We start from the raw sequence: 14,235 nt of genomic DNA, 5'->3' as shown, positions 1-14,235 counted from the left end.
AAAACTGGATGTACTCTGTTGGAGTAGAGAAAGCTTTGGAGTTCTTTCTTCCTATTGGATTGCATCTGGAACTTTTCCTTTGCTGCCCACTTTTTTAGTGAGCAAGTTTGGTGAAAGGTGGGAGAGACAGATCCATTGCCTCAACTAACTTTTTCTGAATTCCCTTTAAGGATCAAATTCAACAATCCCTTCTGGGTTCAATTTTCAAAAAAAAAAAAAAAATCCTCCCTGGACTTCCCTGGTGGCGCAGTGGTTAAGAATCTGCCTGCCAATGTGGGGGACGTGGCTTCAAGCCCTGGTCCGGGAAGATCCCACATGCCGCGGAGCAACTAAGCCCGTGCGCCACAACCACTGAAGCCCGCGCGCCTAGAGCCTGTGCTCCGCAACAAGAGAAGCCACTGCAGTGAAAAGCCCGCGCACTGCAACGAAGAGTAGCCCCTGCTCGCAGCAACTAGAGAAAGCCTGTGTGCCCAACGAAGACCCAACACAGCCAAAAATAAATAAATCTACCTGAATCCCCAAATTATATATATATTTATTTATTTATATTTATATATGTAATATATATGCATAAAAAGACTAAAAGGTATGGACAGAAATAATCAAAAAAATCTATAAAAGGAATAAAAAATAGTTGTATTTGAGCCAAACTGAGGATGATACCAAAGGAGACACAGATTCAAGAAGCACTTGAATTGTGTTCCACTGGACTACAAATGAGGAGGCTTATAAACGCAAAAACTGCAAAATTACATAAGTTGTTTGTCGAGAATTAAAATTAGATCTGGCAAGAAGTAAGGGTGCTTATTAAGTAAGGGTTGGTTGGCGTCCCAAATGGTTGCACAGTTACAAAGGAAGACCTTAAGACCATGAGGTTGCAGCTGGCAGCTGCTAGCAGATACTGGGTTTTTTGTTTGTTTTGTTTGTTTGTTTGTTTTTTAGCCACGTTGCACGGCATGCCGGATCTTAGTTCCCCGACCAGGGATGGAACCGGTGCCGCCTGCAGTGGAAGCGAGGAGTCTTAACCACTGGACCACCAGGGAAGTCCCTAGCAGATACTGTTTTGAGAGGGGCTGGTGGTGTTCTTGAGTCTGATACAGTTCAGAAAGTTCAAGTTCTTAACGATGTAGGAACTATCTGAAATCACATTCACAATGGTCACCCACAATGGACTCCATTTAGGATGCCTGAGCCACACTTACTCCATTTTGATTTTTTAAATGTACTCTTTTCTTTAATGATTAAAGCAGATGTACAATGCATGTTTGGCCACAAAATAGGCTCTTCTAGTTAGCATAAAGTTTAAGTGAAATCATGTATAAGCCAAAATGGCTTCCCCATACCTCATAATGTAAAAACTTCTTCCATCAAAGGAAATATATAAAAGTATTTCTCTTTGGTCCATGAGTTTACAAATAATCTTATTTTCCTTTTTATACATTGGTATATTTTCCAAACCTTCTACAATAAGAATGTAACCTTTTTTACAATCAGATTTAAAAGTCATGGTAAACGTTATTGTTATTTAAGAACGTCTATCAAATGCTCCTCCTCCAGGAATTGTTCTGCGACCATTCCATGGGGACTTGAAGGACCCTCCTCAATGTTCTCACAGTGTCCCTTCGTGTCCTCTATCATTCACTGAGCTCACTGGATTTTAGCCATTTGCTAATCTATCTTCCAACAAGATTTGAAGCTCTTTGAGAGACAGGACTGATTCTTTGATTTCTGAATCCCCAGGCCCTAGCACATACATTAAGCATTCCTAAATGTTTGTGAATCAAATGAAGAAATCAAATAAGGAGTCTATAGTATACGGAACTCAGGTATTCTCATTCTAAACCCAGCTGCATATTTCCTGGAACTAAAGGGATCTAGAATTTTCTCCATTCTTGACTGTAACCTAAGGCCTAGGAAGAACTTAGGAAGCCTATGTTTTTTGCAGGAGTGCCCCCCTGAACATTCAGCACCAGTGTTGCAGGAACCCAGCAGAGTGAGAGCTGAAATCCAAGTTGTTTTTCTGGCAAGAGCCAAGATTAGTCACTTGGAGGCACTTGGAGGATTCCCCAAGTCTGCTCATTCCTTTGGGATCACTCACTCCTCCTGGGACCTCCCCTGGGAACAAAGGAAAACCCAGGACTTGGGACTGGGCCCTTTTCCACCAACAGCTGCTAGTAGTTTGCATTTAACCTAAACCACAATTAAAATAAAAGGTGGGGCGGGGGGGGACTTTCCTGGTGGTGCAGTGGATAAGTCTTCGTGCTCCCAGTACAGGGGGCCGGGTTGGATTCCTGATCAGGAAACTAGATCCCACATGCACGCGGCAACTAACAGTTTGCGCGCCACAACTAAGAAGCCCTCCTGCTGCAACTAAGACCTGGCACAACCAAATAAATAAATATTATTAAAAAATATGGTGGTGGGGGGGAATAGCGTCAGCTAGGAAACACTTAGGTTTTCTCTAAATTTCTTCTAAAGAGTTTGAGGACCAAACAGGCCAATTTCAGGACAAAAAAAAGGAGATCCTGAAACAGGTTTCGACTACGACGGAAGCCATTCACACTAAAAGGGGTAAATCTCCAGTTCAACAAAGGGTTTGTAATGCCCTCGAGCTGACTAGCCACCAAACGGCAGCCACCTCCCTCCACTCTGCGAGCAGGCGCGGGCAGGGAACTCGGCTTCTCCGAGAGTTGCCCGTGGACAGGGGGCCCAGGCCTTGGATGACCCTCCCAACTGACCTCCTAGGGCCTAACCTGAAACCAACCAAGTCTGACGCCCTCGCGGTCGTTAGGACTCCACGGGCCCCTCCCTGCAGTATCATCTAGAAAATAATTCCTAGACCTTTAGGTTACGGACGATCGCTTACAATCTGGTTCTGGGCCAGCGCGCCCCACCCACAGAATGGCTGGATTCTTGGATTTGCATACTCACTCGCTAAAACCAAACCCGAGAGGAAGGGCACGGCCGAGGGTGGGGAATACCCTAAAATATTCGAGAGTATTTGAGTAGGAAGAGAAGTTTACAGTATTGCTCTCACTGGGGGCGGTGGGGAGCCCTGGAGCGAGGCTCCTCCGCACAGCGAAAGAAGGGTGTGTGTGTGCGCTGCGCCCGGGGTGTGAGTGTTGGGTGCGGGGGCAGGAAGAGGAGGGAGGAGAAGGGGTGGGGTGAGCGCAGGCCCTGACACCGGCCCAGGCTCCTCCTGCCTCCCCCGCTCCCCACCCCCACTTACTAAGGCGCCCAGCCCGCGGCGCTCTGCTCACTGGCCGCGCGTCCCCGCCACCCGAGCGCCCCCGCCAGCCGAGCCTCCCCGCCGCGCCTCCTGCCACGGTGAGTTCCGCCCGTCGGTCCCGGGCGGTCCCCAGCCCCAGGCCCCGCGCCCGTGGAAACCCCCGCATCGGCGGCTCTGGCTCGCCCGGCTGGCTTCGCCGGGTGTCCCGGGCGCCAGGGGGCCTGGTCGAGGATCGGCTGGAGATGGGGAGGTATCTGGGCCACACCCTGGCTTGGCGAGCAGCGCCCCTGTCCCGCCCCGGCGCGACCCCCCAGATCCTCGCGGGCGGGGGGAGGGAGCCCTTGTCCTTCACTACTGTACCTCCGTGTTGGTGCCCCGGGGTCTGCTCTCTCCTACCTTTCGGTTTATCTTTCTTTACACCCACTTTCCTACTTTTCGACTAGTCGCCCCAGTTACCCGAAGCCCCGCTTCTGGCCCCCTGTCCTGGCCGGCGTTATTTCTTTGTGTGCTCCGGCTGCAGGCTGACCTCTGTCCAGATGTTCGTAGCCACCTCCTAGCTGGACGGCCCGTGCAGGCTCGGGGAGGGCTGGCGGTTTCCCTACCCAAAGGACACCCCTCAGCCCCTCTCCCCGATGCTTCAGGTTGGGCTTCCTGTTGTTTTGTCTGCTAGACGGGAAGGTTCTTACTGCCGACCGAGGGAGGAAGGTCTATTAGTTTTCTTTATAACGCAGTTTTGCTGGGGGGTAGGGGTAAGAGGGGGAGGGAAGCCTATGTGAAACCTGTGTGAAGTGATTTGTGTACTGAAAGGGATCCCTTCTTGCTGTCTTAAACAAGTGGAACTCTACAGAGATAGAGGAAGAGCAGGCTTAATGAAGGATCTTCTAACCCAGACTAATCTGGCCCAGTGCAATGAGCTGTTGGTACCTGGTCACGATTTGAGCCTGGCCAGACGACAGGCGCTGCCCCTAGGCCTGGATACCACACTCTCTCGCCTCGACCGGGCTCCACCTAACTGAAACCCGGAATCTGCCTTGTTGGGCCGGGGTGGTGGGAAAGCAGAGCAGCTAGCCTCGTGCCAGGCACAGCCGAGCCCTGGGCCAGACTCTGGAATACATTAAGCCCACCCCCTTCGCTGGGAGCTTTCTGCAGGGCGTGGTTAGCACAAAGGGCTCCCGGATTCTCCTAGTGGAGGCCTGTGACTCAGTTGTGAGACCGTGAGGGTGTGGCCCGGATGGTTCCAGATTCTCTCTGCAGATGGTTCAGACAGAACACTCCCTGAAGGAAAAGGGGAACTGTGCCATCTTAGAGGGCATTTTCCAAGAGGAAGTGAGTCACACCAGGACTTGGCCCGCAATCTGAAGGAGAGGTTTCTTGACTGAACTGTGGGTGAAGACAGCAGTTAGACTGGTAGGGCCATGGCAGGACTGCTGCTGGGTTATCGGCTTGTATGCCTGCTGGCAGGCTGCCCCAGCTTTATTTGGGAGGTAGCTCTTCCTGTTAAGAGGTTTGCAGTTGCTGCAGATGCTTTTTCCCCTGCAGCCTGAGTTTCAACCTGCAGCAGTGGATTTTTATATCCTGCACCTCAGGTGAGGCCAGGCTCAACACCCTGTCAATGATCTTTGCCTCCAACGTGTTGCAGCAAATTGCAAAAGGTAATGATAGGCATTAGGGCAGGAATGAGTTCATATAACTCATTTGGAATTTCTTCATCAGCCCTGCCCCCACAGATTCCTCTCCAGTTTCTATTTAATCATCTCTTCCAAATGATGTATTCCTTCCTTGACAGCCAGAAGCTACTTTCTTCACTGTGGTCCTTGATACACCATTTGGAGATTCTTATTTTGGTTCTTCAAATTTTCCTGAGGGTCTACTGAGCATAGCACCCTGATTTCTAGGTGATGGTCTTCCCTGGCTTTTCCTGCATACAACATCAGATGGCCCCTTTTCCTCCCATGTCTGGCCCATGTCCAGCCTCTCCAGCAGCCACTCCAGTGAGGTCAGGCCTTGCACTGGGTGGAGCTGAGACTGAGTGCCTCCTTGCTTTCCATGGACAGCTCCAAAAATGTGAATTTTTTAGAGCACTACCCACTTGGTATGGCCTTGATCCAGTCCAGTCTTTTAAAGTTGAGGGAAACAATGGAATCCTTTCAGAGTTATAATGTGCAGATTAGCACTCAGAGTGCTGGGAAAGCTAGACTGATCTTTTTATTAGGATCTTTCTTAAGCTTCTCATTTTCCCGGGACTCAATAATTTAGGAATCTCACATCAAAAGCAAAAAGAATGAATTTGCTTATTTTTAACAATTTTCAGCACTTCCTAGCCCTTCAGTGGGTTTAACAGCAGTTGTCACAGTGGCTATTGTTTGCCAATTCTGGTGATGCCTGACAACTCTTCAAGGAAAACTGGATGTACTCTTTTAGGGTAGAGAAGGCTTCAGAGTTCTCCTATTGAATTGCATCTGGAGCTTTTCTTTTGCTGCTCACGTTTTTAGTGGGAAAGTTTTAGGTTTGGTGAGAGGTGGGAGAGACAGCCTGGATCAGATACATTGCCTCCACTCACTTCTTCTGAAATCCCTTTAGGGATCAAATCAAGAATGCCTTCTGGGTTCAATTCCCCATCCCACCCCCCCCCCACCCCCCAAATTTTTTTCTTTTTAAATTCCTCAAAGCAAAAGGAAGGAAACCTAAAACACATTTTAGATAACAGATGTTTGTTTTTACTGACATTCTGCCAATTATTTTCTGGGTGGGCTGTAAGAAAAGTAGGGTATGGACAAGACACGAAAGAGCAAAGTAGATCAGACTTCTTGCTCTTTGGAAGTCTCCTTTTTGAAATTATGGCCTGGATCTGGGCATGGGTCCAGAGCAAACATTTGGTATTGCTTAGGAGCAGACACTTTTCTAAGGAGGCCTCCTACTTCCCTGCTACTCCCAGAAGTATCAAAATTTACATTATTGTCAATTTCCTTCTTACTGATTCATTGAGCAGGCTCTGAGGACAGGGCGCTAGCTTCTGGGACCCTGCTACTGGAGCCCACAGTTTAGTGTGGAAAGAAACAAACACAGTTAACTAGAATTCAGGACATATTTTAAAATAGTATGACCTTAGCTGGTGAACTCCCCAAAGGCAAGCATCATGGGGCAGAGGCGGTGGAGAGCGCACCCACATGTGCCTAACGCCATGACAGGGTCATGCAAAGTAGGTGCTCGGTGAAGGAACAGAAAAAATGGAAAATTGAATTCCCACCACTGTAACTAAATTTGTAAAGCTCAGAATTCTTTTCGGAAGCGAAAACTACACAAAGAAAGACACGTGAGCTTCCACTCTTCAGACCTGTGTAGGAGATACACAGACATAAGAATAAAATGATTCAATAAAAGGTGAGTGAATGATGAAGTAGTTAGAGCCTGTGGAGCTCACAGTGAGAGAGCAGTAAAGTGGGATAAACCAAAACTCAAGAAAACGGTAAGAGTGAGAAGAGAAAGAAAAGTCAAGTCGTGTTGGGTGACCAGACCTGTTTAGCAGGGCGCACCGTTTTCTCCTCCGCTATGGAATGTACTCTGCTATGGAATGTACTCTGCGGTTCATTCATAGGCCGCCCCTTTCCGGGCCCTTCCCAGCCCTCACCTCCTCCCGCAGAGCTCCCAGCCTCAAGGGTTTCAGCCCAGACCCGGTAATCACACCTGCACGTCAGCTCCAGCCAAGGGAATTGTTTGATTGATTCATTCGCTCATTAGCAAACACTAAACCACTATTTAGTTGTTTGTGGATAGAACTGAATAATTCACAGTTCTTAACCTAGAGGAACTTAAATCTAAGATAGAGAGACGGGCAAATGATTAAATGGATGGAGTGTTTCAGGTGCCAGAGTAGGCTGTCTGGGGAACAGAGGACGCTGCAGCCCCTCAACCCCAAGCCCAAGGCTATCCATTGGAAGTGTTTCTGAGCCAGAAGCTATAGAGTCCCTGGGTGGGACTCTTCTGGGGCAGGGGCATGTGGAAACGGCGAATTCAAGTCCCTGAACTGCTTGCTGCTTTAGCAACCAATGGTCAGTGCTTCCGTCAGCCCAGGCCGGGCAAGCCCCACCTAAGATGGGAGGGCCGGGCAGGCTGACTCAGTAGGTCAACCGCTGCACTCTGGAAGAGCTGTAGGATTCATCCACTAGCCGAAAAAACAGTATTAATCACATCTTCCCCTTTTCCTTCATCTTACTTTAAAACCAGTGTACTGGCTTCACCTTCAAAACGGAATAACTTGCTCATAACCCAGGTCAGTGCCCTCAGGGGCCTTGGTTACTGATGAGAGGGTGGTCATCTCTGGTTTTCAAAGCTGTTTTCACTTTCACAACCTTAGATCTCCTGAGTAGCCCCTGATCTACATTCTTATTGCAGAACAAACAGGGAGTCTGTGCTGACTGCTGTGTCCACAGCCCATGTGCTGAGAAAACAGCAGAGGGAGATCCAGTGGGGCAGGAAAGCTCTGGCACTTCACAATGAGCATAGACAATCCAGGGCTGGGTGTGGAGTGACCTGAGTGCTCACTAGAGGAAGATTGGCCTCACTCTCTTGAAGAAGGTATTCAGGGGTGGCCAGGACTTCCTCAGCTTACAAGTTGTATTTCTTAGAGGTTCCTAAATTAGCCTGTTTCCTATTTTAGGGGTCCTTACCCTGCTGTATTCCCTTTCTTACTTCTCTGGCTTTGCAGTGCATTTTCCTTCTGCTCTGCCCTGTGAAGAATGTGAACTAGGTGTCCCACAGCCAGTTCCAGTTTCTGGGATCTTTGGGCATTTGTTGTGAAGTGCTCTGCCACTTGAGTTTGGGCACGGGTATTTTTAAACCTCTGTGGTGGCTGACTCCTCTCCTGAGATATTTCAGAACTGGGGTGGGATGCCACAGCCTTCTCCCACAGGTGACTCATTCAGTTCAGTTCTCTTATGTTGCTGGACTTCCAGAGCCAATCCAGGCAAGGCTGACTCCCTCTAAGCCCACTGCCATCTGAAGCCAGATCCTGGCTGTGTCAGGAGAGAGGGGAAAGGGTGTGGTTCCCCTGGAATTCATCCCACAGTGGACCTTGAGTTGGCTGCTCTCTCCAAGAGAACTGCTTTCCAGATGAATCATGCCAGATTCTGGTTTATAGCATTCTCTAGAGTATAGCATTCTTTGGCATGCTGATTCCTGTACTTTTCTGGGGATTAAGGGGTAGAACTTTCGGCTCTTAAAGTGTAATTTTTCAATCCTCATGTTCACCAACTCCACCTTCTCTGTAACAGACAGCATTTACAAATCTGTGTTGAGCACGCATATGTCAGCGGAAGGAACCAGACTGAAAGCATGTCTCCAGTTCCTATTGAGACTCTTCAGGGGAAGTTGCCAGCCTCTCCTTCAATCTCTGCTCTAAACTTATTCTTGACGATTTTTTGTGGGTTTTTTTTTTGAGTGGTATATTACAGTCTCAATTCAAATTCACCTGTTTCCTATCCAGTAGCAATTTTAGGTGGTGTTAGCCAAAGCTACTCCATTCTGGCTAAAGCATGCCTTCCAGTTAAGCAAAATTCACTGGGCTCCTATTAAGTACCAGGTATTGGGTCTTGATGAGACATATGCCCCCAGATTATTATACCTGAATATAATGATCTGACACATCCTTTCTTTTTTTCTTTTTCTTTTTTTTTTTAAATTAAATTTATTTATTTATTGGCTGTGTTGGGTCTTCGTTGCTACAGGCGGGCTTTCTCTAGTTGCAGTGAGCAGGGCTACTCTTCGTTGCAGTGCACGGGCTTCCCATTGCGGTGGCTTCTCTTGTTGCAGAGCATGGGCTCTAGGTGTGTGCGCTTCAGTAGTTGTGGGACGCAGGCTCAGTAGTTGTGGCACACGGGCTTAGTTGCTCCGCAGCATGTGGGATCTTCCCAGACCAGGGTTCGAACCCGCGTCCCCTGCATTGGGAGGCGGATTCTTAACCACTGCACCACCAGGGAAGTCTCTTTCCTTTGTTTTAAACTATTCACAATGAAAAGCTCTTCCTTTCTTTCCCACTGCACCCCAGACTGTGAGAGTAGCTCTTTTGTCTAGTGCTGCCAAAAATATATCAGATCCCCAAAGGAATTAGGATATACTATTACTTGTTCCTTCTCAAGGAAGTAGATAATGGGCTTTGGGTAGCTTTTATTTGGGTAGGGCAACTGCACGTTACTACCAAAGATGCAAATGTCTTTGTTACAATCAATAACAAGTTCAGAACTTTAGTAAAGAATACATGGAATTCCCTGGCGGTCCAGTGGTTAGGACTCGGCACTTTCACTGCAGTGGCCTGTGTTCAGTTCCGGTCAGGGAACTAAGATCCCGCGAGCCACGCGGTGAGGCCAATACATGCTCAGGAGACAAAATTCATTTTTAAGCAGATTTCTAAACCCTAGAATGACTGAACAAGGTTACCTAGTTAAGCTTGGAGAGTTGAAGTTTTTATATTAACCAGGCTTGATTGTGTGGGTTGTTGGTATTCAGCCATATCCATATCGAAGAGTCCCATTTACCAGCGCTAAGAGAAACAGAGAAACGTCTGTTCTTTCAGTAGGTGCTTTGTCAGTTAAAAGGAGGGGCACTGATCTTGCTTTTCCAAATAATTAGTATTTTTATTCTTCATTAGGTGATTTATGCAAAATTAGCAGGCAACTAGATAAATCCCTTATTCAGAGCACCAATACCTGAACTGCCTATTTCCATCAGCAGGAGGCATAAAACCTGAGTGAACTGGTCCTTATATTCATTGAATTTTACAGCTGAAAAGGATTGAATGAATGAGCTAATCACCCTCTTCCAATCATTCTCAAAAGACTGGTAATTCATGTCGCTTAAAAGTTAATGTAAATTGTTTCTTTACATCCTTTAATAGGTTCCAACAGACCTCACCAAAATGCCCTCTCAAATGGAACATGCCATGGAAACCATGATGTTCACATTTCACAAATTTGCTGGGGATAAAGGCTACTTAACAAAGGAGGACCTGAGAGTACTCATGGAAAAGGAGTTCCCTGGATTTTTGGAAGTAAGTGTTGAAAGGCTCAGAAAGAACCAGAACCAGATGTAAAAATCAATGCTTCTGGGCCCTAGTTCCTTTCCCTTCCTCTTTCCAGCCCTTCCCTGTGGAAGTCACTACTAGAAAGGTGTTTTCATTCATTTACTTATTAAACATTATTGAATGCCTACTGTTTGTAAGATACTAGGGGAGGAAACAGAAGGTAAAGAAGACACAGCCCCTGCCCTCAAGGAGCTTACAGTTTGGAAGTGAAATGAGACTACACACAAATCACCATAATGCGAGGTGTTAGAAGGATTCCATCTGGAGTCATCTGTGTCCATTAAGACAGAGTTGCAGGAAAGAAGGCCCTTCACCAGAGTAATCAACCAGGTTACCTTGTTGCCCTCAGGTCCATAAACCTGGCACTGGAGGTACCACATCCTGGTCACATACACTTTGAGCAACTTGAATCTCCCTTCTTAAATTAAATCCCTTTAGATAAAGGCTTTAAAATTTTTTTCCAACACTGCTCTAAAGCAATGGTGTCAAGCATCTGCTGAATGAGAGCCAAGCGGCACTCCAGAAATAACTGCTTTTCACATTGAAAATGCAATGAGAACACAGGAGCGCAGTTTGAGTTAATGCCTCACCTTTGACAGATCGAGAGGTCCGTGAAGACCAGAAAAGGATCTGCCATGAGCTCAGATACACCACTCAGGACATTAGGCAACAAGGCACAGTTGCCCTTTTACATCATAGGCCCTCAAGAGACAGTTGTTGCGTTTCACTGAAGGTGAAACACTGCCTAACAAAATATTAGATTGAAATGCAGGCCCTTCTCTCCCTGCCACAGCCAGAGTCATTTGAAGGGATCAGTACTGTGTTTGGTGTGCATTAGCCTCTAAAGGGTGAAGGGAGGAGATGGTAAAAGACAGGGTTCTGCCTCTTGTCATCTGCCTGGTAAACAGCATTAATCAAGCCCCTGATTCCTGACTCATTAAACATAGGGTTTTGTAGTACATGATGATTTACATGTTATCAATAACAGTCAAATAAACAGATATAAATAGCTTAACTAGTATCTCAGAGCTGCAGTTACCACAATGCTATCCCAGAATGAGTTAGAGGATACTGTTGTTCTGCTTTTGTACAGTTCTGTGATAGAGCCCCAGACCAGGACCCTAACTGGGAAGGTTGCTTCAGCTTTCTGTGCCTCAGTTCCTGCCTCTGGAAAATGAGAGGCTGGACATGATTATCTCCAAGACCACATTCACTCTCTGTGATCCTTCCAGGCAAGCATAAAATTCAAGGACAAAATGTGCTCATTGTAAACCTGCCCATCACACAAACAAAGGTGTTCTCGGTCTACTTCTAAACACTTGTGTTGTTGCATAAGTTAGAAGCCAGGATGATATCATGTGAGACGAAGATCCTTCCTCCCTACAGGCTTTGTGGCTTGATAAACATAAAGTGTTCAGTACCGAGTACTGAACATGGCAGTATAATTTATTCTAAGCATGCGGTCATAATTCCAAGCACACCCACACTCGCTGCATTCACAGATCGTTTTGTTTCTAAAGTTGACCCCTTACATCATCCAAATTTCACTCCTTCTGACCACAGCCAGGAAGCTGGGGTTAAGGCCATAATTAACTGAAACCCACCAAAAGCAGAGGTAGCTGCATAGACAGGTTATAGTTGATTGCTTAGGGCGTGTAGGAAATGCTGCTGCTTTACCTTAAGGGATTTCTGAGTGCAGTTTATAAACATCCAGCACACTTGAGACACTGAGTATCAGTTCCCTCACTCATCTATACAATCAATGGAATTCATAAATATTTTACCTGAGTCCTTTAACACCTGTAAAGGGCCATATTTCCCTTTGGTTGATGGCATGGACCCTACAGGAGAAACCACACTTTCCCACTTCTAAGCATCATCACTACGAAAAGGAGTGATCAAGCCAATCACCTTGAAAACAGAGTAAAAGAAAAAACAAAGGGGATCTTACCTGCTCATCTTAGTTCCATGTATTCATGCTAGGCATTGAGAATCATGGGGAGTTTTATAACTCCATCACACATACTGCTTTTGAAGTACATCCAGTGTAAAACAAAGAGTACGTCCAGCAAAGAGTAGAGGATGGCATAGATTGACCAACTTATTAAGAACAGAAGCAATCTTAGAAACGCTCTAGTCCAACCTCAATTCTTAGTTGTTACACGAAGGCCCACCAAGCTGTGTGACTTACTCAAGGTCACCTGGCTAATATGATATGAAGCCACCCTAGACTGGCCTCAGCTGTGCCAAGAAATGAGGACCATCTGCCTGAACTCTTTAAACCTAACACACCCCAGGGCATCATTAACACCTCTTTAAAATCCATAGGACAATGATCTGAAATTTACTCCCTAAATAATCGCATGAGGTCTTTCATAGGAGTTTCCTTCTTTAAGGACTTGACCATGCTATCAGGAATGAGTTTGTCAAGAGAATATAAGTTTAAACTACAAAATGGGGGAATTTGGGGTGGTTCTCAGACAGAATTTTGTGATTTTGAAAATTGTGGTAACAGTTGGACTGTAAGTAAAGCATGTCAGAAGGCCATGCTGGTTTCTAAGTGGACTGAGAGTTCAGAGTCATGAGTCTCCCTTCTCTGGCACTGAATCTCCTCTTTCTAGAAATAGGCTGTTTCTAGTCCCTGAGTTATATAAAAGAATGCCATGGAAACCTCTTTCCTAGCTTGAAATAAATATGAATTTACTGAAATTTACTGAAATTTACTCAAAGCAGAAAAATACATTTAGATGACCTCCAAAGATCACTATGACCTAAAGCAAGAATTCAAATAATTAGGAGATTATATATATAGCTGTCAGCAGTACAAATCAAAGAAGCTCGTCATTGCAACCATTGACTCGTATTTCTTGCCTCTGTCCTTTTTTTTCAGAATCAAAAAGACCCTCTGGCTGTGGACAAAATAATGAAGGACCTGGACCAGTGCCGAGATGGCAAAGTGGGCTTCCAGAGCTTCTTTTCACTAATCGCTGGGCTCACCATCGCATGCAATGACTATTTTGTAGTACACATGAAGCAGAGGGGAAAGAAGTAGGCAGCATTGAGCAATTACTCCCACCCTGATAAGAATTCTCGTAAAGGGTCACTTAAGGAATCTGCCCCACAGCTACCCCTGTATAAGGATTTCCTGAGCAGATTGGGACCCTTAGAAAATGTACAAATAAAATCCAGCTCCACCTTGAGAAGCAGAGAAAGAAGAGTCAATTAAAGCCAGATAAGCTTTTGATTTTTATATTGCTTGCATCCCCTTGCCCTCAATAAACAAATTCCTTTTTTAGTTCTGAATTTGAGACAGAATGTTTTTTCTTCTTCAGAAATGTTTGTTCCCTGCTTCATTCACAAAGAGCCCACATGCCCTTAAGCATCTAGTGCAAGGCAGAGCTCTTTCCACAGAACCTGCAAAATGGGAAAGCACTCTCCACTCAGGCTTGGAGTCTAACTTCTCAAATTGATCTGCCCTGTAGCTGTTCCTAGCTGAAGGACAACAACTCCAAGGATTTAAAGAAGGCACTTCAGGGTATATTCCACCTTTATAATTCCTGGCATAGTCCTGCCCAGTTAAATCAGTGCCTTTCCAACCAGCACTTTGTATGCCTGAGATGTCTGAGTCCATTTCTCATAGCAAAGTTTCAGCAAACTAGGGTAAGAATAGTTCCATAAGACAACTAATCAAAATCAGAGTCTAGTGTGATGCCTCTAACAATATAACGTTAACATTTTTTTAGCTGTCATGAGATGCCATGATTGTACTAAGATGTCAGGAAATAGGCTAGCCATGATTTATAATATAATGGGGTAGTGCTTTTTTGTTGAAAATGAAATGCCAGTACTTATGTCTTGATAAATAGCAGAATGTTTCTCCCAGCCCTTTCTGTGTCTGTTACAAGCTTCAGCAGATATGCATTCCATAGCT

General features: G+C 45.9%; 1 protein-coding gene across 1 annotated transcript; it reads left to right on the top strand.

Annotated features, from left to right (window-relative positions):
- Positions 1 to 3,218: 3,218 nt before the first annotated feature.
- On the top strand, positions 3,219 to 13,607 carry S100A10 (S100 calcium binding protein A10). The gene is made up of 3 exons (XM_068540828.1): positions 3,219 to 3,327; positions 10,119 to 10,271; positions 13,195 to 13,607. Exons 2-3 carry the CDS (start codon positions 10,140 to 10,142, stop codon positions 13,354 to 13,356), a joined length of 294 nt encoding a protein of 97 aa, XP_068396929.1. The 5' UTR covers positions 3,219 to 3,327; positions 10,119 to 10,139; the 3' UTR covers positions 13,357 to 13,607.
- Positions 13,608 to 14,235: the final 628 nt, after the last annotated feature.

This window comes from Eschrichtius robustus, chromosome 3 (assembly GCF_028021215.1).
Source record: "Eschrichtius robustus isolate mEscRob2 chromosome 3, mEscRob2.pri, whole genome shotgun sequence".
Classification (NCBI taxonomy): Eukaryota; Metazoa; Chordata; class Mammalia; order Artiodactyla; family Eschrichtiidae; genus Eschrichtius; species Eschrichtius robustus.
The sequence above is the reverse complement of the archived record's forward strand: the minus strand, read 5'-3'. Positions and strand labels throughout refer to the sequence as shown.